This window comes from Sapajus apella, unplaced genomic scaffold (genome assembly GCF_009761245.1).
Source record: "Sapajus apella isolate SASKATOON/1434 unplaced genomic scaffold, GSC_monkey_1.0 scaffold51, whole genome shotgun sequence".
NCBI classification, from domain to species: domain Eukaryota; kingdom Metazoa; phylum Chordata; class Mammalia; order Primates; family Cebidae; genus Sapajus; species Sapajus apella.
Genome location: NW_022436991.1, coordinates 8132851 through 8155710, shown reverse-complemented (window position 1 = coordinate 8155710; position 22860 = coordinate 8132851). Strand labels below are relative to the sequence as shown.

Here is a 22860-nt window from a genome sequence, read left to right as displayed (position 1 = left end):
CTAAAAATACAAAAAATTAGCCAAGTGTGGTGGCACATGCCTGTAATCCCAGCTACTTGGGAGGCTGAGGCAAAAGAAACTCTTGAACCCAGGAGGCAGAGGTTGCAGTGAACTGAGATCACAGCACTGCATTCCAGCCTGGGTGACAGAGCAAGACTCGTCTCAGAAAAAATAATAATAATAAAAAAAAGAACTTCTGGGCCTTCTGTCTTCTGAATATTGATACTGCCTTATCTTTATATTTATAGATCAATAAAGCTTTCATCCTAGTTCTTTCTGAATTTATTACTGTCAGAAGGCTCATTTGACTTGGATCTGCCTAAAGGACCCAAGGAGAAAACAACATTAACATTGTATATTAGATTGGTGAAGGAACTACCATATGATGTTCAAGAACATTCTCCTTGACATAGTCTATCTTATTTTTCCAAGTTAAATTTATATTTGATATTTGAAAGCTATTTTGAGCTGCATTAGCATAAATGGGAGAAGTTTTTATATTATTTATCTTATATTCTAAATTCTAGTTAATGTCATCTTGTACTTTTAAAGACAAGTGAACTGCAAGAGAAGCAGAGTTTTAAAACACCACATGCACACACACACACACACACACACACACACACACACACAGAGAGAGAGAGAGAGAGAGAGAAAGGGAGGGAGAGAGAGAGAGAGAAAATCAAAATGAATTAGAAAAGGCAGGAGTGGCATCAGGAAACCTGGTTTCTCACTGGAGTTCTGTGTGCTACTAACTTGGTAAATGACCTGGAGCAAGTCACTAAACCTCTCTACATATTAAACCTTTTAATATCTTCATTTTACAATAGGGAGTTGGACTTTGTTTCAAAGCCTCAAGCTCTGGATCCATTCATTTCAGCATTTACCTTTATGCTACTGAGTTTTCATCCTTGAACCTTAGACTCTGTAGCTTATGTAGATCACTCAGAAATCGGTCAAAATTATATTAAAAAAAATTTTTTTTGGCCAGGTATGATGACTCATGCCCATAATCCCAGCAATTTGGGAGGCCAAGGCAGGTGGATCATCTGAGGTCAAGAGTTCAAGACCAACATGGTGAAACACCATCTCTACTAAAAATAGAAAGCTTAGCCAGGTGTGGTGGCACATGCCTGTAGTCCCAGCTACTGGGGAGACTAAGGCACAAGAATAGCTTGGACCTGGCAGGCAGAGGTTGCAATGAGCAGAGATCGTGCCATTGCACTTCAGCATGGCAGCAGAGTGATACTCTGTCTTAAAAATATAAATAAATAAATAATAGTTAAGAGACAGGGTCCTGACATGGTGTCCAAGCTGGTTTTGAATTCCTGGCCTCAAGTGATCTTCTTGTAAGGTCTTTTAGGCTAACTGACGGCACCATGGACACCATGTTAACCTCTGTGACTTGCAGACACCCCAGATGAGTTCCTGAAAAGTCTGAAGTAACTGGAAAACCACAAAAGGAGAAAGAATGATCAACCCCTGCAGTACCTAATTAACTTGAAACATTCTCTATTGTTCCTTATTCCTGCTTCAATTGATAAGGCAATTGGACTTTGTAACTGACCTTGGTCAGCCTCCTGACTCCAGATCCTATGACTCCCTCCTCCCAGCTTGCAAAACCACACTGAACTGTAATTTCTGTAACTTTCCACTGCCTATCCCAAACCTATGAAACCAACTCCTATCCCACTACCCTCCCACTACCTTCCAATGACTCTTTTTGGACTCCCCGCCCATACCCTAGTGAATAAACAGCCATGTTGCTCACACAAAGCCTGCTTGGAGGGGTCTCTTCATTCAGAGCACACGTTTGAACAATTCTAGCCTCAGCCTCCCAAAGTGATGAGATTACAGGCGTGAGCCACCATGCCCAGTCTATAACGATTTAGTTGGTTATTTTATCACTAAAGCAATTCAACCAAAACAGAGGTGAACAGAGTTGTTGCAGACTCATCAATGCACCTTAATGTAGCAGTTTCTTATTGTCTGAACTAATACCCCAAGTTCTTTGTCCTATCTCCAAGAAAATTAAGGAATGTGGACACAAAGGTGGGGTTGGAGCGAAAGTTTAATAAGTGAAAGAGGCCGGGTGTGGTGGCTCACACCTGTAATTCCCGAATTTTGGGAGGCCGAGGTGGGTAGATAACCTGAGGTCAGGAGCCTGAGACCAGCCTGGCCAACATGGAGAAACTCCATTTCTACTAAAAATACAAAATTAGCCAGGCATGGTGGCACATGCCTGTAATCCCAGCTACTTGGGAGGCTAAGGCAGGAGAATCTCTTGAACTCGGGAGGCAAAGTTTGCAATGACCTGAGATCACACCATTGTACTCCAGCCTGGGCAACAAGAGTGAAACTCCATGTCAAAATAATAATAAGTGAAAGAAAAAAGCTCTCTGCAGCAGGGGAGTCCAAGTGGATTGCCGAGTTACAGCTGAACTGAAAAGCTTTTTAAAGAACCTCCTCTCTCATCTCTAGCAGTTTGAGTAACTTATCAGCAAAGCTGTCTGTGCAACGCCCCCTATTTTACGCAGCTGTGGGTATGTACCTAGGCAAGCATAAAGCCTGCTTCTCTTGTTTTAATAATTGTGGGTTTGTTTTAGGTAAGCACCCCTATTCCCTGTGTAAGTTCCCACCATGCATCACTAATCTAAGTTGCTTATCTTTTTGCAGGTGCAGCCTGAGGTTTTCCCAAATGATTTTTCCTTTCCCTCTCTCTCAAAGTCAAAAAAGCATGAGTTACTTATTCTCTTAGAGGGTGAAGGAGGAAAACTCCCACCTTTGCACTCTGAAGGTTCACTGAAAAACTGACCAAAGGCAGATGAATAGGAGAAAAATGCATACAAAGTTATTAATGTGTAGGGAAGGGAGGTGGAAATCACAGAGTGATTGCCCCTAACCCCTCAGTGAGGTACAGATGCATATATACAGTTTTTCATCGAGGAGGAAGGAGATGGGGACTGTAGACAATTCTTTTGAGGGGCAGTAATGATTATTAGGGAGAATAAACAGAACAGGGAAAGAGAAATTAACTTGTACATAATTATCTTTGGAATTTGAATGGGCTTCAGAGGCTGACATTACCTTGTGGAAAAGTCTGTCCATGTGTGGTTGCATTACTTAGTCTTCTAAGAATCATTTTTGTGAAGACATTAGTTTTTCCTACCTGTTAGGAGGCACTGTTTTACGGAGCAGCTATTTCTTCCTTGTGTTCAAAGTCAGCTGCCGAACACAGTGTAGCTTCCTGCTTTTCCGGAGCAGAATCCTAGACATCGATGCTCATGGGCCTGGAGCCATTTGTTCAATGACTGTCCCTAGGGCACCACAGGTCTGGGTTAGGTGGAACAAACAAAACCAATCTCTGGTGCATGCACCAGCTTCCCCAGCTCACAGCCGGCATTCTCACCACATCTCCTGCTTGGGGTCTCTGTGCTGCCCCTTAAACTTTTAGAAACCCATACTTTGGGGGCTCTGACAAAAGCTGCCCCCTTCCAAGGCAAAAACTTCCCACTCTGGAGAAAAGACAGCGTCCTGAGGGGAATGAGGTGGGGAATGAGGTGGGGAGGGAGGTGGGGTCAAGGGAGGCTGAATAAGCACATTAACCCATCACTTCTCTGATCACCTTCTCAACAGGGCTCTGAGTCTCACGTCTTCGCTCCTTTTTCCTCTAACGTCTCATCAGAGTCTTCACTGTTGTGGTAATAAATTACATTTGTAGAAAAAGTGCCATTTTTCGGAAAATACTCATAAAAGGAGAAACTATTGCTATCATGCTTTGGCTGTAAAATGAGATCCTTTTACCATCTCTATCCCCAAAAACTTTTCCGTATTTTGCCCCCTCTCCCCAATTCCTCTGGGATATAATCTACTCCATCCTATAAAGAGTTAACCACTGGGCACCACAGATGTTCTCACCTCACTCCCTCCAGGTATTTTCCAGGTTTTCCTGATCATAAGAATCACCTGCAGTGCTCATTAAACAAACTACCCAGGCACATCCTCAGGAGAGTCCAATTCAGCAGCTCTTGCCGGGGGGGAGGACCCAGAAATCTCTGATATTAATGAGAGCTCCAGGTGACCCTTTTGATCAAGGAAGTCAGGGAAACGCTACGATAATCTACGATGTTATTTCAGATGCCTCAGGGTCCACCTCAAAGGCAACACATGAATGAATACTGTTTAGGTTGGTGCAAAATTGACTGCAGTTTTGGCCATTAAAAGTAGTGACAAAGGGTTGGGCACAGTGGCTTATGCCTGTAATGCCAGCACTTTGGGAGGCCAAGGTAAGTGGATCACTTAAGATCAGGAGTTCGAGCCCAGCCTGGCCAACATAGTGAAACCCAGTCTGTACTAAAAATACAAAAATTATCTGGGTGTGGTGATGCACACCTGTAATCCCAGCTACTGGGGAGGCTGAGGCAGGAGGATCGCTTGAACCCGGGAGGCAGAGGTTGCAGTGAGCTGAGATTGTGCCACTGCACTCCAGCCTGAGCAACAGAGTGAGACTCCATCTCAAAAAATAAATACATAAATAAAAGTAGTGGCAAAAACCACAATCACTTTTGCACCAACCTAATAATTGCAAATGTCACCCACTACTTGTATGGAATCTAGCATTATATTCACCTATTTTGGAACATGGGCTGCAGACATCTAGTTATCTCAAAGAGCAATGAGAGATGTTGAAAAAATAAATCGATCAGCCCTCAGGAAATCTGAGTTTTCCACCTGGCCCCTGATATTGTTTGGGCAAATTGCTTTGCTTCAGTTTCCTCATCAGGAAACTTCCAAGTGCTTTACAACCACATAACATTCTTGTTTATTTCGATCACTACTCCCTTTTACCCAGTTATACTTTCAGGAATTTATCTTGACAGTTAACCAAGAAAATGTATCAGAATGCTCATCATATTATTGCTTATAATGTTAAAAAACTGCAAGCCACCTTAATGCCCATAATTAAGGAAGTTATATGAACATGGATTTATCTAAACATTGAATACTATGGATACTTAAAATGGTGACGGAGAGCTTTATGTTTAACAGGTTGTAAAGTGGCAGTAGCAGATTACAAAACAGTATTTAAACTTTCCTCCCAGTTTTTGGCTGGGCGTGGTGGCTCACGCCTGTAATCCCAGCACTTTGGGAGGCCTAGGTGGGTGGATCATGAGGTCAGGAGTTTGAGACCAGCCTGACCAACGTGGTGAAACCCCATCTCTACTAAAAAGACAAAAATTAGCTGGGCATGGTGGTGCATGCCTTAATCCCAGCTACTCGGAAGGCTGAGGCAGGAGAATCACTCGAGCCTGGGAGGCAGAGGTTACAGTGAACCAAGATTGCGCCACTGCCCTCCAGCCTGGGCAATAGAAGGAGACTCTCTCAAAACAAAGCAAAAACTTTCCTCCAGTTTTTTTTTTTAATTGTGTGTGGTGTTTGTAGAAACACATCCGTAAAGTGACCCACCTAAATATTAGCAGTGGCACTATTATGAGTGACTTTGGCCTTTTCTTTGTATCTTTCTGTAATTGCCTGTATTTTTTGTGGTAAGCTTAAGCTTTTATACTTGGGGGCGAATACAGCTTCATTAATTATTTTAAAGACACTTCATCTGTATTATCAGGGTGACTTCTGCAGTAGCCAGGAGACTAGATGTTACTTAAAGGTTTTAGGTTAGGCGCAACAGCTCACGCCTACAGTCCCAACACTTTGGGAGGCTGAGGTGGGTGGATCACCTAGGTAAGGAGTTTGAGACCAGCCTGACCAGCATGGTGAAACCCCTGTCTCTACTAAAAATACAAAAATTAGCCAAGCGTGGTGGTGCGTACCTGTAATTCCAGTACTCAGGAGGCTGAGGTAGGAGAATTGCTTGAACCCAGGAGGTGGAGGTTGCAGTGAGCTGAGATTGCACTAGTACACTTTAGCCTGGGTGACAGGGTAAAACTGTGTCTCAAAAAAGAAGCTTAATTGTGTGAACAAGACATGTTTTTTTCCCTCAATAAAGCCCATGATTTTCTTTCACTCTACATTTCAGTTGTAAATCATTTGCTCAAAAGATCCTAATTTTCCCCCAAAGGTATAGGGAAAACACCAGTTCACTCACCTGGAGCTGATTGCAGGGAACTCTGATTTCATGCCTGGCCCACAGGGGCAGCTGGCCGAACATCCAGTGCAAGCTGTCAGGAATCAGAGGCCACTTCCTTCTCCAGTCCTTTCTTTTCAGCTGGGAGAATGGGAGAAGATTCAGGTGCCCCCAATGGGGAGTGGGTGTGGATGGTACTGGCTTCCTGATATAAAGACACAGAGCAGCCCACCCTCTGCCTGGTTGATCTGCTAGTGCCTTCTGCTATGGCGTCCAAGCAGAGAGGATACTCTTGGAGTCCCCCAGGCTGGTTCAGTGCAGGCTGGAGGTGAGTAATTCTGGAAGCGGAGGGAGGGGGTAGGATACCTTTGTTTGTTGAAGTCCATTCTTCCTTAACTATCCCCCTGTCTTTTTCCAGCACTTACAGGTCGATTTCTCTTTTCTTCACCCTTGTGACTTCAGTGAACTCAATAGGTGTTTCTCAGTTGGTAAATCCTGCCTTTCCAGGTATGACACTTGGGTGAGGGAAGTCCTCTTAGCAGAGAAAACAGGTTGCAGCTGGAGGGCCTAGCCGGCCAAGAAACACAAGCCTGGCTCAGACAACCTCCATTCACTCCTTTTTTACCTTGGTTAGGTTACTGGATTATTTCTCTGCTAATCTGTAGACTTACTATCCCTGCTAAATGAAAGAATTCAAAAAAACACCTGCACTGCCTTCTAGTCCCTCACTGCCTCAAGCTTTATGGTATCCACAGAACAGCAAGCCACAACACTAAGCCCTCATCTTTAGGAGCAGCAATTCTTCCAAAAAAAAATTTTTTAAGACCAAGTCTTGCCCCTTATCTGACACTCTGCAACCTCTGGCTCAAGTGAATGTCAAGTGAGTAGCTCTGTAATCCCAGAACTTTAGGAGGCCGAAGCAGGTGGATCACCTGAGATCAGGAGTTCGAGACCAGCCTGGCCAATGTGGTGAAACCCTGTCTCTACTAAAAATACAAACATTAGCCAGGCGTAGTGGTGGGCACCTGTAACTCCAGCTACTTGAGAGGCCAAGACCAGGGAATTGCTTGAACCTGGGAGGCGAGGCTGCAGTGAGCTGAGATTGCAACATTGCACTCCAGCTTGGGTGACAGACTCCATCTTAAAAAAAATAAAAATAAAAAGTGCATTCTCAGACTTATCCAGGATTTTTTTTTTTTTTTTTTGAGATGGAGTCTCGCTGTGTTGCCCAGGCTGGAGTAGCGCAGTGGCACAATCTTGGCTCACTGCAACCTCCGCCTCCCAGGTTCATGAGATTCTCCTATCTCAGCTTCCGGAGTAGCTGGGATTGCAGGTTTGTACCACCATGCCTGGCTGCTTTTTTGTATTTTTAGTAGAGATGAGGTTTCACCGTGTTAGCCAGGATCTCCTGACCCCGTGATCCGCCCGCCTCAGCCTCCCAAAATGCTGGGATTACAGGAATGAGCCACTGCGCCCAGCTGGCTTCTTTTAACTTCAATTTGCAAAAGCTATTGACAAAGCTTTTGTCAGTTTTTCGGACCTGCTTCCGCCATCTCCACCATCAAGGTGTTGACCTGGCTCCTTCAGAAAGCCTCAGTGCCTGATACTTTCCTTACAATTCTTGGCATATTACATTGTCATTGTTTTGCTTGTTTGTGAGCTCTCTTAGGGTAGGGGACAATCCTTGCCTCTCTCATCTGGCATCCTTCCCATCCAAGAGGAGTCTATACATTTTTGTAGGAGTTGCATCTTTTATGGCTCAAAGCCCCAGAATGCTTCCTTTGCTCTCTAGGCACTGTCATTTGCGATGAAAGTGGAATAACAGTGGAGTTCTGGAGCAGTCCTGGCACCAAGAAATGGCATGCATCTGTGGTGGGTAGGTAATGTGTGTTATCTCATCACAGTCCTGATTAGCAGGGAGCTTTTGGCTTGGGCCAATCCTGTTTGGGGAGCAAAGTACCCAAACTCCTGCAGCAATGGCATCCAACTCCCATGATGCCATGGGGTACCTGATTTGCATGAGGCCACCCAGCATGGAAGACCTGTCTTCTTTGAAAGTGTGTCTTACATCAGCATCTCTGGGGAAACTGCTGGTTGCAAGTCCTAGTATCCCAAAGCTAAAGTCCTATCATCGAGTTGGGGCAGAAGTGAAGGGACTGAAATGCCTTAGAAATGGACTAGTAGTCTTGATTCTGCAGCTTTGGACTGTCGCTGAAATGTACTCAGCCCTCCTGTCTAACCTGCTCTGGCTTTGGCAGATCCCTTTGGTCTTGACATGCCAAACTGCCCTTACCTCCTGGACCCAGAAAAGCTCACCATGAGGGCTACCTATGATAACTGTACCAGAAGAGTGGTAAGTAGTTGCTTTGGGCAGTACTTGGGGAAGTACATAGTAACCTATAGTTACTGGTCGTAAACTTGGCTAAGAACTTGTGCTTTGGAGTAAAGCAGTGGCTCTCGACCAAGGGGGTGGTGTCTTGTGTCTGGCTCTTTTTTTCTATTATCTGTCCAAGCTTGGCATGGGGCCTCACACCTGTAATCTCAGCACTTTGGGAGGCCAAGGCGGGTGGATCAGCTGAGGTCAGGAGTTCAAGACCACCCTGGCCAACATGGTGAAACCTCATCACTAGTAAAAATACAAAAAATGAGCTGGATGTGGTGGTAGCCACCTGTAATCCCAGCTACCTGAGAGGCCAAGACAGAATGACTTAAACCTTGGAGGTGGAAGTTGCAGTGAGCCAAGATTACAATCCAGCCTGGGCAGCAAGAGCGAAACTCCATTAAAAAAAATCTGTCCAGAGGACATTTGGCAACATCTAGAAACATCACTGGCTATCACAACTGGGAGTAGAAGAGTTGCTACTGGCATCTAGTGGGTACAAGCCAAGGATGCTGGCAGACAACCAACAATACCCAAGATGCTTCATCATAATCGAATTACCAGGCCTGAGATATCAGTGTTGAGGATCAGAAACCCTGCTCTTCCAGTACTTGAGCCCTTGAGCCCCGGCTCCACCACTACTTGGGAGTAATTTCCAGCAAGTTATCTAGCCCTTTCAAGCCTCTGCCCATTAGAAGATGAGAGTCATGGTACCTGCTCCGTGGGGTAACTAAAGACACTGATGTTCTAGAGATTAAGATCTGGTTCCAAACCTGGATACAACAAATGCTGAAACATTAGCTATTTTGATCTGTAAACCCTCACGTGAGATGGAAGGCTATTTTGGTGCTAGCAGATAGAAAACACTACCGTTATAGAAACAGGTGTTAAAAGGCAAACAGCAGCTAAGCAGTAAGGGTTTTTCTATTGCCAAGCAACAGTTTTGCCCAATTAGGAATATTAGGAGCAATAAAAGCAACCTGTCTAAGCAGAAGCTAGCAAGTTGTAGTTTGGAAAGTTTGGATGTAATTGACTAGCTGGGACATAGGCCTGGGTGAGTTCTGGGAATCTGCATGCCTAACAGTCTACACCATCTGATTCCGGTACAAGTAGTCAGCTGTATAAACTTTGTGCAGATACATTTTTAGATGCTACTCTGTAAACAGGCTTGAACTGTAAGTCATATGGTCCACTAAGGCCCTCTATGATCAACCAATGAAGTAATCATATGTCCTTCATGAAAAATCCAGTCATTTCTTTCTAAAACAGACCTTCTTAACCATAGAGGGCGTAGAGTTGCATTCTTAGACCCAGGGACTGCCAACCGTAACCTGTGGATGGCCAAATCCAGTCCATGGCCTCTTTCTGAGATAGGCTTACTTTGTAGCTCAGGCTGGAAAAGCAGTTGCTGCAATCGTGGCTGACTGCAGCCTGGAACTGCTAGGCTCAATGGATTTTCCCGCCTCAGGCTTCCAACTAGCTGCGGCTACAGGCATGCAATACTATGCTCATCTAATCTTTGTCTTGTAGAGATGGGGGTCTCACCATGTTGTCCAGGCTGGCCTCAAACTTCTGGCCTCAAGGGATCATCCCACCTCAGCCTCCCAAAGCACTGGGATTATAGACATGGGCCACTGTGCCTAGTTCCATGGCTGCTTTTTGTTTGTCTTCAAACTAAGAACAGGTTTCATGTTAATCTTGAGATGGGGTCTCACTCTGTTGCCCAGGCTGAAGTGCAGTAGTGTGATCTCAGCTCACTGCGACTCCCACCTCCTGGGCTCAAACAATCCCCTACCCTATGGCTCAGTACCACCTCAGCCTCCCCGGGGGCTGGGACCACAGGCACACACCACCATTCCCAGTTAACTTGTATTTTTTTTTTTTTGGTAGAAATAGGGTCTTCCTATGCTGCCCAGGCTAACCTTGAACTTCTGAGCTCAAGCAATCCACCTGCCTTGGCCTCCCAAAGTGCTGGGGTTACAGGCATGAGCCACCATGCCCACAGAGCATAAACTTAAAAACTTTATCTTTTTAAGTTCTCTTAAGGAAATACGTTATGTACTTAATGTGGCCCACAGAGTCTGAAAGAGTTGCTAATATATAATGGAAAAAGGTTGGCTGATCCTGCCTTTATACTGAGTTTCCTAAGGTCAGGGGTAATAGCAAAGGTAGCTCTAGCCAGCACAATTGCAGCTACTTAAGTGCTTAATAAGTATTCACATAACCTGGGTAGAAGCCCTATATCAACTCCATTCAGCCAGGACCATGGTATTGAGACATAGGGTAGACACAAGAGAAAAAGAAACGGAACTCCATTTCCTGATGCTAAAACTGGCCTATCAGCATGAGTCTTCACTAACAAATTGCAGTGGGCTAGCTAATCTCCTGGTAGAGGAATGAAGTGCCTTCCAGTACTTGTAGTATTGGCAACTTTAAGGGTTTTGCCACTCAGGTGGGTCAGATGGTATTCTAGAATCCCATGGAGGTACCAGCACTTACTCTGTTCCCATTATGCTATTGGTACACAGCATGGTGGACACCAGATGACCCTCAAGTTCATGAATGACGGTGCTGCTGTAAGACACAGAGCTGTCATGTACCAGTTCTTCTGTCCAGCTATGCAGGTAGAAGAGACCCAAGGGCTTTCAGCAGCTACAACCTGCAAAAAGGATTCAATGTCTGTGAGTGAAATGGGCTGACTACTTGAAGTATACGGCAATTGCAGGGGAAATGTGATGTTCTAACCAGGGCTGGGCTTAGAAATTGGACCAGGATTTAATCCTGTACTTGCCGATTTTCTGTGTGATGATGGTTTAACCACCCTGAGGCCTTGTTTCCAAGTCCAAAATGATAGAACAATCATGTTAACTCATAGGGTGGCTCTAAGAATTGGCTGAGTGTATACATGATACTTGGCACATGGGAATAGAAAGGGTTTTATTGGTAGTTATACTCACACTAATCATCTGACAAATGGAATGTGTGTCATGTTCCAGGTCCTACCCCAGAGGCTAAGATGCAATAAGCGAACAAAACAGCCCAGTCGCATCTTCAGGGATTTATAGTCTAACATGGCTAATGTCAACAATGGACAACAAAAAATAACACTGACATAAAAGCAACACCATAATAATGATAGAACTGCATGGCTTTACATAGTACCTGATTTCCGTGGACACAGGTGAAAGGGTGAATGTTTAAGAACTGTGTTCCAGCCAGGGGCAGTGGCTCACGTAGTAATCTCAGCACTTTGGTAGGCTGAGGCAGGTGGATCACCTGAGGTCAGGAGTTCAAGACCAGCCCAACCTGTCTCTGCTAAATACAAAAAATTAGCTGGGTGTGGTGATACATGCCTATAATCCCAGCTACTTGGGAGGCTGAGGCAGGAGAATTGCTTGAACCCAGGAGGCGGCGGTTGCAGTGAGCTGAGATTGCACCATTGCACCGCAGCCTGGGTGGCAAGTGCAAAACTGTCTCAGAAAAAACGCGTCCCAGCTTAGAGCTGGAAAGGAGCTTAGATCTTCCAACTGCCTCTTGGGATCAGAATGACATCTACGGGCTCAGTCAGGATTCATGTGCTTTTTCCACTGCATCCCACAACCAGGCTTCTTGGTGTGATAACTACACAGCAATTTCTCTGACAGGTGACATGAATTCAGAAACATCCACCTCCAAATCAAAGTCTTACATCACAATTCTCTTTCAGTTTTCCTTGCCACGGATCTTCTCTGGTTTGGCTGATGCCACTCAGGTATGAAAGCAAATTTTAAAAATCAGACCATAACCTTTAGTTCTGTTAAAGGTGATATTACCTTTAACCTGATCAATCATTAGACTACTAGAGACTTGGTTAAGTGAGCACCAGCACCCTAAACAAAGCTTTTGACTTCAGCAGACAGAAGTTCAGATGGGATGGAGCATTGAGGTTGGTGATGGTGCAAAAGCCAAAACTCTGACCCTGTCGGAAGCTATGATGGAAGGCTTCAATCTCCTATTTGACAACAACAGGATGACCTTCTACGTGCCATTCAATGCCACTGGAGTGACTCACTATATGGTAGGTGTGGAGTCTTTCTTTGTACAACCAAAGCCTAGGCCAGTATTCCTAAATTCAAGCATGATCTCAATCATGTCTTCACATTAACTTACAATACAACCCATTCAAGCATTTTAATGCCTATTAAGTACCAAACACTTTCCTGGGTATTCATGCCTGTAATCCCAGCACTTTGGAAGGGCTGAGGTGGGCAGATCACTTGAGGTCAGGAGTTTGAGACCAGCCTCGTCAACATAGTGAAACCCTGTTTCTACTAAAAATACAAAAAAATTAGCTGGGTGAGGTGGTGCATACCTATAATCCCAGCTACTCGGGAGGCCGAGGTTAGAGAATCGTTTGAACCTGTGAGGTGGAGGTGGCAGTGAGCCAAGATGGTGCCACTGTACTCCAGCCTAGGCAACAGAGTAAGACTCTTTTTCAAAAAAATAGACATGATCCTTACCTCAGTCTGGTCTCTTTTTCATAGTCTTAAATCTATAGAACAACATAGAACAGGCATATTCCTAAAAGCTTTATGGGTTAACAGGCTCTGTTTGGGTTATTGTTGTCCTATCTTTTATAGCAAGTATTGGTGCTTTCCAGGCCAATAGTCTGAATACTATACTAAATAAATTCATCTGTTAAAGTACCTCGGACAGATCCTGACACATAAGGGCTCAAACATCAACCACTTCAAGAATAGTCCTATTTTCCATTAAGAACACAAATGGATTGAGGCTTAAAAACATTGCCTGGCTGCTGATACTTTAAAATAGTCATGGAGTAAGGACAAATCTTAGCTGCCCAGAAGTGACTGGCTACAGGTGATCTAGACAGCACTCTTCCAGATGTTAGAACAAGGATTAAAACTAGTATACCTCCAGAACAGTCATTGGACAAACACCTAAATCCTACTTGTGTCCAGGTAGTGATCAGTACTTGAATAGATGCTTGCCAAAATGATGCTTACTGGTTAGAGACTCAAGTTACCAATTTTTTTTGAAGTTCACTGTTATTTATCTCCCTAGCAAGGTAACAGTCATCTCTACATGGTGTCTCTGAAGCTTACATTTATAGCTCCTGGGCAGAAGGTGATCTTCTCTTCACGAGCTATTTGTGCACCAGGTAAGGTCCCAGATAGCTGCCACTTCAGTGTGGGAGACATTGTCGTAGAAGCTTAATCAAGGCTGGCAATTGGCATTTTGCTGTCATTCCTTCCAGATCCTGTGACCTGCAATGCCACACACATGACTGTCACCATACCAGAGTTTCCTGGGAAGCTTAAGTCTGTGAGCTTTGGAAACCAGAACATTGAAGTGAGCCAGTTGTATGACAGTGGAATTGATCTAGAAGCAACAGATGGCACAAAATTGCATTTCAGCAAAACTCTGCTCAAAACGAAAGTATGTTCAATTATCAACCACTGAACTCCACAGAGTCCTGACTTGAAGTACGCTGTTGTGGGTAGTCCTGATACAGCTGATAACTTGCCCATAAACTAATTACCAACATAACAGATTCAGACTCCAGAAGGCCTCATTTGATCATCTTGTATAAGTGAAATATCAAGTAACTGAAGTTCATTCTCTAACACGAAACCTCTTTAACCTCTGTCATGAAAAATCGTTTAAGTCTTAAAATTGTCTAAGCCCCCAACTGAGCAGTAACAACTACCTGTCAAATACCTAATGGCGAACCTGTCCTGGTCAATGAACAGGACACCTTAATCTAAACAAAAGGGTCCCATACTGTCACTGTTGAAGTTAGTCTTCACTAGAACTGCCAGGGAAACCAGAGAATAACCTTAGGTTGGGGGTACATGTTATGCAATAGCATTTTATAACATCTGTAGAGTCCTTTTGACTCAGACCTGGCTTGGCAGAGGATTCCACTATTGTTTGGAATTTGATCTGTTAATTCAAGCTTTAGTGCCTAGTACAAAGAGTACAGTGCTGGGTACTCCAGGGCATGAGTTTAAAGCAATAAATCTCCTGCCTGGGGATGCATCCAGATCTGAGGAAGTGATAGGGTATCTCTTGTTTTGGTTTAAAGGGAAGCCAGATAAGTCTGGAATGTGTCCTGCAAGTATTCAGTGGACTTCCTTCCTGCCCCCTGTGATGGTTCCAGGCCCCAACAGGCTATGGCTGCTAATTGACATTCTTTTCTCATTTCAGTTGTCTGAAAAATGCCTATTCCATCAGTTCTACTTAGCTTCACTCAAGCTGACCTTTCTCCTCCCGCTGGAGACGGTATCCATGGTGATCTATCCTGAGTGTCTCTGCGAGTCACCAGTTTCCATAGGTAAAGGCCTTTTATTAAAACCATGTTCCACCTTTTCTCTCCCTTAGTTCTTTTTGTAGGAAAATGTATAGAAGGTCACATTCGGATGTATTGCTTACAGATTGAAGAAACTAAAGAGTAGACAGATTAGAAACAGTCTAACTGCTTTGATGGGGTCCTAACTGTAAGATTTTAAGATCTTTACATAGGTAGATCTCATGGTAGCTGCTCCATGGTTAAGCAGTTTAGATATTTTGGCTTAGGAGCCTGAGCCTACCATCTAGGTAAGAATGTTCAAATATCTAATTAGGATTAAAAGTTTAAGTTTCTTCCTCCCCAAACTCCTGCAAATTCTTAAAGGAATAGAGTGAGTATCTCTAGTTGAGCATTGCCTCCACCCTGTGCTTCTGTTTAATCTGATCTGCACAGGTCAAGCCACATAGGGAAAATAAGTTCCTGCTTCAGTTTGTCCCCAAACTACTCAGGATTTGTGAGTATACAAAGAAAGGATGCAATAACATAGGTGCTGTACTTAAAAACACGTTAAGTTTAATCTTAAGTCACTTCTGCCCTTCATCAGGATTCTCACTGGTCTTATGTAGCACTTCTTCCTACATTTCCTGGTCCCTCCTTTGGATGAAAAGTTCTACTCTTATACAGAGCAGTTAACTTCAGCTCCCCTTGTAATTCAAGCTGCTGATCAAGGTGTCCTCACAAAGACTTTAAGATTCTGAAGCCTCCTGCTAAGATAGAATCTCTCCCTTGTAACACATCAGGTTGGGAGAAGACAGTGTAATGGCAGACAACCTTGTTCTCTCTAAACCTTCACTGCTGTCTAGTTACAGGGGAGCAGTGCACCCAGGATGGGTTTATGGACTTTGAGGTTTACAGCCACCAAACACAACCAGCCCTCGACCTGGGTACTCTGAGGGTGGGAAACTCATCCTGCCAGCCTGTCTTCGAGGCTCAGTCCCAGTGGCTGATACGGTTCCACATACCCCTGAATGGATGTGGAACAAGATATAAGGTTAGTACTGGCCAGATGGTATGAGGTTAAGACTCATCTTTGACATAACTGGCTGTTAATCCACTTTCTCTGACATTTAAGTTTGAAGATGATAAAGTCATCTATGAAAATGAAATACATGCTCACTGGATGGATCTTCCTCCAAGCAAAATATCTAGAGACAGTGAGTTCAGGTGGGATACAATTGCTATTTGATTCTTAAGCTCTAGTTTAAACTCAAGCAATTTTTTTTTTTTTAAGAGAGAGAATCTAGCTCTGTCACCAAGGTGGAGTATAGTGGTGTGATCTCGGCTCACTACAACCTCTGCCTCCTGGGTTCAAGCGATTCTCCTGCCTCCACCTCCCCAGTAGCTGGGACTGCAGGCGTGTACCACCATGCCTAGCTAATTTTTATATTTTTAGTAGAGCCATGGTTTCATCATGTTGGTCAGGCTGATCTCGATCTCTTGACCTTGTGATCCACCTGCCTCAGCCTCCCAAAGTGCTGGGATTACAGGCGTGAGCCACTGTACTTGGCCCTAACTCAAGCAATTTTTTAACCTAAAATTCTCTGTACCCTACCTCCTCCAAACTCTTACAGAATGACAGTGAAGTGTTCTTACAGCAGGAATGACATGCCACTAAACATCAATGTTGAAAGTCTTACTCCTCCAGGGGCCTCAGTGAGGTCAGGTCCATTTACCTTAATCCTGCAAAGCTACCCAGGTAAGAGACTGCAGTCTGTGAAATCACTTAAATATTCTTGAACTCCTCCCTAAAATGAACTTCCTGATACTACCAGACTAACAGAGCAGTGGTGACCTGTGAATATGTGTTGCAACCGTCAACTACTTGAATACCATTCAATTTCAGGTAATTCCTACGAACAGCCTTATGAGAACAATGAGTACCCTCTAGTGAGATTTCTTCGCCAACCAATTTACATGGAAGTGAGAGTCCTAAACAGGGATGACCCCAACATCAAGCTGGTCTTAGATGACTGCTGGGCAACGTCCACCATGGATCCAGAATCTCTCCCCAAGTGGAACATTGTCGTGGATGGGTAGGTGCTCCCTGTACTACCGAGTTGCCCTGCTAATCCATCTGAACTTGCCAGTGATGGGAATAAGCCCTCTTGGGCTTCAGAAGGGCATTCAGTCATGTGAGACCCTGATGTAGTCCTTGTTTTCTAATCAGGACTTGTGTTGCCTTCTGGGTTTTTTTTGTTTTTCTGAGATGGGGTCTCAGCCTGTCACCCAGGCAGGAGGGCAGTGGTATGATCTTGGTTCACTATAGCCTCTGCCTCCTGGGTTCAAGCAATTCTTCTACCTCAGCCTCCTGGGTAGCTGGGATCATAGGGGTGTGCCACCAAACCCAGCTAACTTTTGGATTCTTTGTAGAGACAGCGTTTTGCCACATTTGCCAGGCTGGTCTTGAACTCCAAACCTCAGGTGATCCACCCACCTCAGCTTCTCAAAGTGCTGGGATTACAGGTGTGAGCCACCATGCTTGGCCATGTGCTGCCTTCCAATCACCTTTGAATCTTAAGAAATGAGATCTTCCGGCTGGGTGCGGTGGCTCATGCCTGTAATCCCAGCACTTTGGGAGGCCGAGGCGGGTGGATCACGAGGTCAAGAGATCAAGACCATCCTGGTCAACATGGTGAAACCCCATCTCTACTAAAACTACAAAACATTAGCTGGGCATGGTGGCGCGTGCCTGTAATCCCAGCTTCTCAGGAGGCTGAGGCAGAAGAATTGCCTGAACCCAGGAGGCGGAGATTGCGGTGAGCCGAGATTGCGCCATTGCACTCCAGTCTGGGTAACAAGAGCGAAACTCCGTCTCAAAAAAAAAAAAAAAAACGAACAAAAAAAAAAAAAAAAAAAGAAATGAGATCTTCCCCAGCCCCAGAAAGTCTAGCTCTAATACAGATTCATTGTCTGAAAAGACTGATCTCTAGTCTCTATCCATCTGTTGAACAACCACCATGTGCCAGGCCCAGTGCCATGTATTCCATATCTACTAGTTGTACTAGTCATATTACTTCATGAAGAAACCCCGAGCCTGCTGCCTAAATAACCAGCCCAAAACAATACCTAAGCAATGGAGCTTGGATTAGAAATACCCATCTGACTCTAGAATCTGAACCCTATGAGGCTCTGAGGTTGTAGCCACACACTTGTACATATAAGTGTTCATCCTCATTGCTCTGCTGCCAGGTTCTATCATACTGGATCTCACTCATTCTTATGGAGGAATAGTCTGCACTTAGCTAGAACTGCACCTTTGCTTTCTTGAAGCTGTGGTAGCTCAGTTGCTAAGCTTTATCTTTTTTTTTTTTTTTTTTTTTTTTTTTTTTTTTTTTTTTTTTTGAGATGATGTCTCACTGTGTCACCCAGGCTGGAGTGCTGTGGCACAATCTCAGCTCACTGCAGCCTCTATCTCCCAGGTTCAAGTGATCCTTATGCCTCAGCCTCCTGAGTAGCTGTGATTACAGGCACATGCCACCACAGTTGTCTAATTTTTGTTTACTTATTTTTTTGAGACAGCCTCACTCTGTTGCCAGGCTGGAGTGCAGTGGCACGGTCTGAGCTCACTGCAACCTCTGCAACCCTGCAAGCAACTCTCTGCCTCAGCCTCCTGAGTAGCTGAGATTACAGGCTCCTGCCACCATGCCTGGCTAATTTTTTCATATTTTTAGTAGAGATGGGGTTTCACCATCTTGGCCAGGTTGGTCTTGAAGTCCTGACCTCATGATCCACCCACCTAAGCCTCCCAAAGTGCTGGGATTACAGGCATGAGCCACCGTGCCCCGCCTCAGTTGCTAAGCTCTTAACTTCGGGTATACTCCAGCCTCGGGACTGTGAGTGGCCAGTGCATCCACACAGCTGACTCCTGTACCTCACTGAAGACAGTGTTCCCCCTTATCCATGGGGATGACCCTACTTTCCCTTCGCCCTGGTTTATCTCTTCTTTCCTAGGTTATTATATTTACTACCTAACTTGCTATGTTCTTTATAGCATCATTCACCTGCTGGCACATAAAACTATAAAACATAAAACTACTTGTCACCAACATGCACTGCCTGAGATACAATCATATTTCTTCTCCGTGGGTACATTCTTATGGAGTTTGTAAGATGTTTTGAAACAGGCATGCAGTATGAAATAAGCACATCATAGAAAACTGAGTATTCATCCCCTCATTCATCATTTGAGTTATATGCCACCCAATCACACTTAGTCATTTAAAAATACATACATACATACACACATATATATATGATTTTTTTTTTTTAGATGGAGTTTTGCTCTTGCCGCCCCAGTTGGAGTGCAATGGTGCAATCTCGGCTCACTGTAACCTCCACCTCCTGGGTTGGAATGATTCTCCTCCCTCAGCCTCCTGAGTAGGTGTGATTACAGGCGACTGCCACCATGCCCAACCAATTTTTGTATATTTAATAGCAATGAGGTTTCACCATGTTGGCCAGGCTTGTCTCAAACTCCTGACCTCAGGTGATCCACCCACGTTGGCCTCTCAAGTGCTAGGATTACAGGTGTGAGCCACCGTGCCTAGATTATAATTTATTATTGACTATAGTTGCCCAACTGTACTATCAAATAATATCTTATTCTATTTTGCTTTGTACCCATTAACCATCTCTCCATCACCCCCCAGGGCCTCTCTACCATTTCTAGCCTCTGGTAATCATCCTTCTATTCTCTGTCCATAAGTTCAATTGTTTCAGTTCTTAGCTCCCACAAATAAGTGAACATGTGATGCTTTTCTTTCTGTGCCTGGCTCATTTCACTTAACATAATCTCTAGTTCCACCATATTGTTGGAAATAACTGGATCTCATTCTTTTTAATAGAATAGTCATATTTGGAAAGAAGCCAGTAGTGTCTCCTGAAATGATATAACTTGTGCTTATCCTTTAGTTGGAAAATGGGTACTGCTAAAGAGTTAAAATATAACTAGCATATATAACTTACAACTTCATAGGTATTATAGGTCAGGTATGAAATGCTGAATAAAACAAAGGTGCTGGTAGAAGGCAAATATGGTAACAGTCCTGAAGACATGACATGTGACTAAATCTGGGCAGATGTTGAATTTGACTCCAGGATGCATGTGACTTCCTGGTGTATACCTCCTAGCTGTGCATACAACCTGGACAACTACCTGACTACCTTCCATCCAGTCGGCTCCTCCGTGACCCATCCTGATCACTATCAGAGGTTTGACGTGAAGGCTTTTGCCTTTGTATCAGAAGCCCACATGCTCTCTAGCCTGGTAAGTGATTCAGAAGTCATCAGGGACAGGTTAAATGTTAGTGCATGGATTCCACTTCATGCTCTTCTGTCTCCAGGTCTACTTCCACTGCAGTGTCTTAATCTGCAATCGACTGTCTCCTGACTCCCCTCTGTGTTCTGTGACCTGCCCTGTGTCATCTAGGCACAAGCGAGGTAAAAACTTCACATCCCTGTTTCTGTGATTCTAATTCAAAGCAAAGTAAGTATCAACTTTTCGGAATAGATGATCTTAAGGACAAGTATGACTAATTCTTTACTTAGTGCCAAGAGCTCTTGTTGTCTCAGTCAAAACTTCTTGGCCCACTCTACCTTACTCATGTGATGGGTCTAAGATGAATAGGTTCTTGTCTAGTTCTATAGACAAGTTCTTTAAGAATCAATCTTTTTTTTTTTTTTTTTTTTTTTTAAGACTGAGTTTCACTCTTGTTGCCCAGGCTGGAGTACAATGGTGTCATCTTGACTTGCCACAACCTCCGCCTCCTGAGTTCAAGCGATTCTCCTGCCTCGGCCTCCTGAGTAGCAGGGATTATAGGCACATGCCACCATGCCTGGATAATTTTGTATTTTTAGTAGAGTTGAGGTTTCTCCATGTTGGCCAAGCTGGTCTCAATCTCCTGACCTCAGTTGATCCACCCACCTCAGCCTTCCAAAGTGCTGGGATTACAGGCGCAAGCCACCACACCTGACCCCAAGAATCCAACCCATTTTTACAGTAAAGGGCATAACCTCTCCTGCAAAGGCAGGACAAAAGACATGCACTAGATATCCCAGAGAGCTTCTGCTTCTAAGCATCCCATTGACACACGTATTGAACCACTATTCCAGAGGCCAAACACAAACTCAATTGTCTGTCTCCAGCCACAGGGACCACTGAAGCAAAGACAATGACAGTCAGTCTCCCGGGACCCATTCTCCTGTTGTCGGATGACTCATTCAGAGGTATGGACCTAAAGCCTGGAGTACTTCCTGGATTCAAGTTCTTGGCTTTTTATGCCAAGAGGTCCATGCTTACATATACCATGTACCTGTGGTAAGTCTAAACAATAGAAGAATAAAAGGCTGTCTCCCTTCCCAGAGGTAGGCTTCTATTAAGTCTGTGTACCCTCCGAGAAATCACTTCAAAGCCAATGGGATCATATCTTCTACCTACTGATCCAGAGCTTGGTCTCTAACCTGTTTTATCTACCTTATATCTGTACAAAGAGCCATACAGGATTCTACATGGCTCTACCTTAGTCATGATCCTCATTCATGGATATCTATAGGTTATGGTTATTTCCAATTTTGTCCTCAGTCCATATTGGAATCCTTTTTTTTTTTTTTTTTTTTTGGAGATGGAGTCTCATTCTGTTGTCCAGGCTAGAGTTCAATGGCACAATCTTGACTCACTGTAACCTTCACCTCCTGAGTTCAAGCAATTCTCCTGCCTCAGCCTCCTGAGTAGCTGGGATTACAGGCATGCACCACCATGCTCAGCTAGTCTTTGTATATTTAGTAGAGATGAGGTTTCACCATATTGGCGAGGTGTGTCTCAAACTCCCGACCTCAGGTGATCTACCCACCTCGGCCTCCCAAAGTGCTGGAATCACAGGCATGAGCCACCACACCTGGGTGGGAGTGGAAGGAAAAGATTCCTCTTAAATCTTTGACTACTATACAAGAAATTCAGGATATGTTTCTACTAGGATTAGGTCAGAGCATGTGCATCTTAACAGGCTATGGCCAAACTTGTCTGTATTAGTTTATGTTCCTGTTATCCCATGTCTTTACCTGAGAAAGTCTTAATGAACCTGCGGGATCACACCCTCAGGGGACAGCTAATCACATCGACTAGCATGAAATGTTGTATTAAACAGTCTGAGACTCTCGGGTTCTTCCCAGGTGTCAGCCCATCTGATCTGAGGCTGCTAAAAGCAAGTGGGAGCCGTGGGGAGAAGAGTAGGAGTGAAACAAGGGAGGAGGCAGGCTCACAGGGTAAGTTTATTCAATGCTGCAAACTTCCCAAATAAGCTTCGTTTTATCCCCTTCTCTGGGGAGCCTTATGTAAGGCTTCAACTTACCCTTGTTTAAAAATGCTGATCTTAAGACTCAGATGTCTGCTTCCTTTGTAGATGTTACGGACACCAAAGGGCACAAGACTGCTGGGGATGTTGCTTCCAAAGCTGTGGCTGCTGTGGCCACCTTAGCAGGTGTGGTGGCAACTCTAGGCTTCATCTGCTACCTGTGCAAGAAAAGGATTGTGTCAAATCACTAATAGGACTTATAAATAAAGCAGTCAAAATCAGCCTCTTGCCTCCTGTGTTCTCATCAAGATGAGATGACAAGGGATCGTTTCTTTCGTTCTTCAGTGTAGAGGCATTACCTACCCACAGTCCTCTGGGCGGGCTTTGTGTATAGATACAAATAGGGGAAGTTCATGGTAAAATTGATTCCTGTCATTTGGCTTCTTCTGATCCTCTAACCCCAATACATGGATCCTCTGACGCTCCCAGGCAACAGTAGGGCTTAACTACAGCCCACCTCTGGGGGATACACTTGAGTCTACACTCTTACTTGCACAGGATAAGAAGCCAGCAAACGACCCTTGATCACTAGCATAAATCCTACCCCCTATTTTTTTTTTTTTTTTTTGAGGTGGAATCTCACCCTGTTGCCCAGGCTGGAGTGCAATGGCTTGATCTTGGCTCACTGCAACTTCTGCCTCCCAGGTTAAAGTAATTGTCCTGCCTCAGCCTTCCAGGTTGAGCTGGGATTACACTA

At 44.3% G+C, this 22860-nt stretch overlaps 1 protein-coding gene across 2 annotated transcripts; it reads left to right on the top strand.

Moving 5' to 3' along the window:
- Positions 1–6181: 6181 nt before the first annotated feature.
- On the top strand, positions 6182–22382 carry ZP2 (zona pellucida glycoprotein 2). Of its 2 annotated transcripts, none has more exons than XM_032242893.1 (19): positions 6182–6410; positions 6501–6589; positions 7875–7958; positions 8341–8435; positions 10991–11143; positions 12169–12213; positions 12358–12519; positions 13527–13623; positions 13720–13901; positions 14673–14799; positions 15618–15805; positions 15887–15978; positions 16386–16510; positions 16658–16847; positions 19945–20080; positions 20157–20253; positions 20959–21039; positions 21982–22074; positions 22212–22382. In XM_032242893.1, exons 1-19 carry the CDS (start codon positions 6349–6351, stop codon positions 22352–22354), a joined length of 2241 nt encoding a protein of 746 aa, XP_032098784.1. In that variant the 5' UTR covers positions 6182–6348; the 3' UTR covers positions 22355–22382. The 2 variants fall into 2 exon arrangements, with proteins under 2 accessions (XP_032098784.1, XP_032098783.1); XM_032242892.1 differs by having other exon boundaries at positions 12355–12519.
- Positions 22383–22860: the final 478 nt, after the last annotated feature.

Bases quoted from the DNA above. Each gene is read 5' to 3' on its own strand.
- ZP2 (XM_032242892.1), top strand. From the start codon at position 6,349: ATGGCGTCCAAGCAGAGAGGATACTCTTGGAGTCCCCCAGGCTGGTTC. The intron at 6,590-7,874 runs GTATGACACTTG...TTTGCTCTCTAG, and splicing joins GGTAAATCCTGCCTTTCCAG to GCACTGTCATTTGCGATGAA. The intron at 14,800-15,617 runs GTAAAGGCCTTT...ACTGCTGTCTAG, and splicing joins CGAGTCACCAGTTTCCATAG to TTACAGGGGAGCAGTGCACC.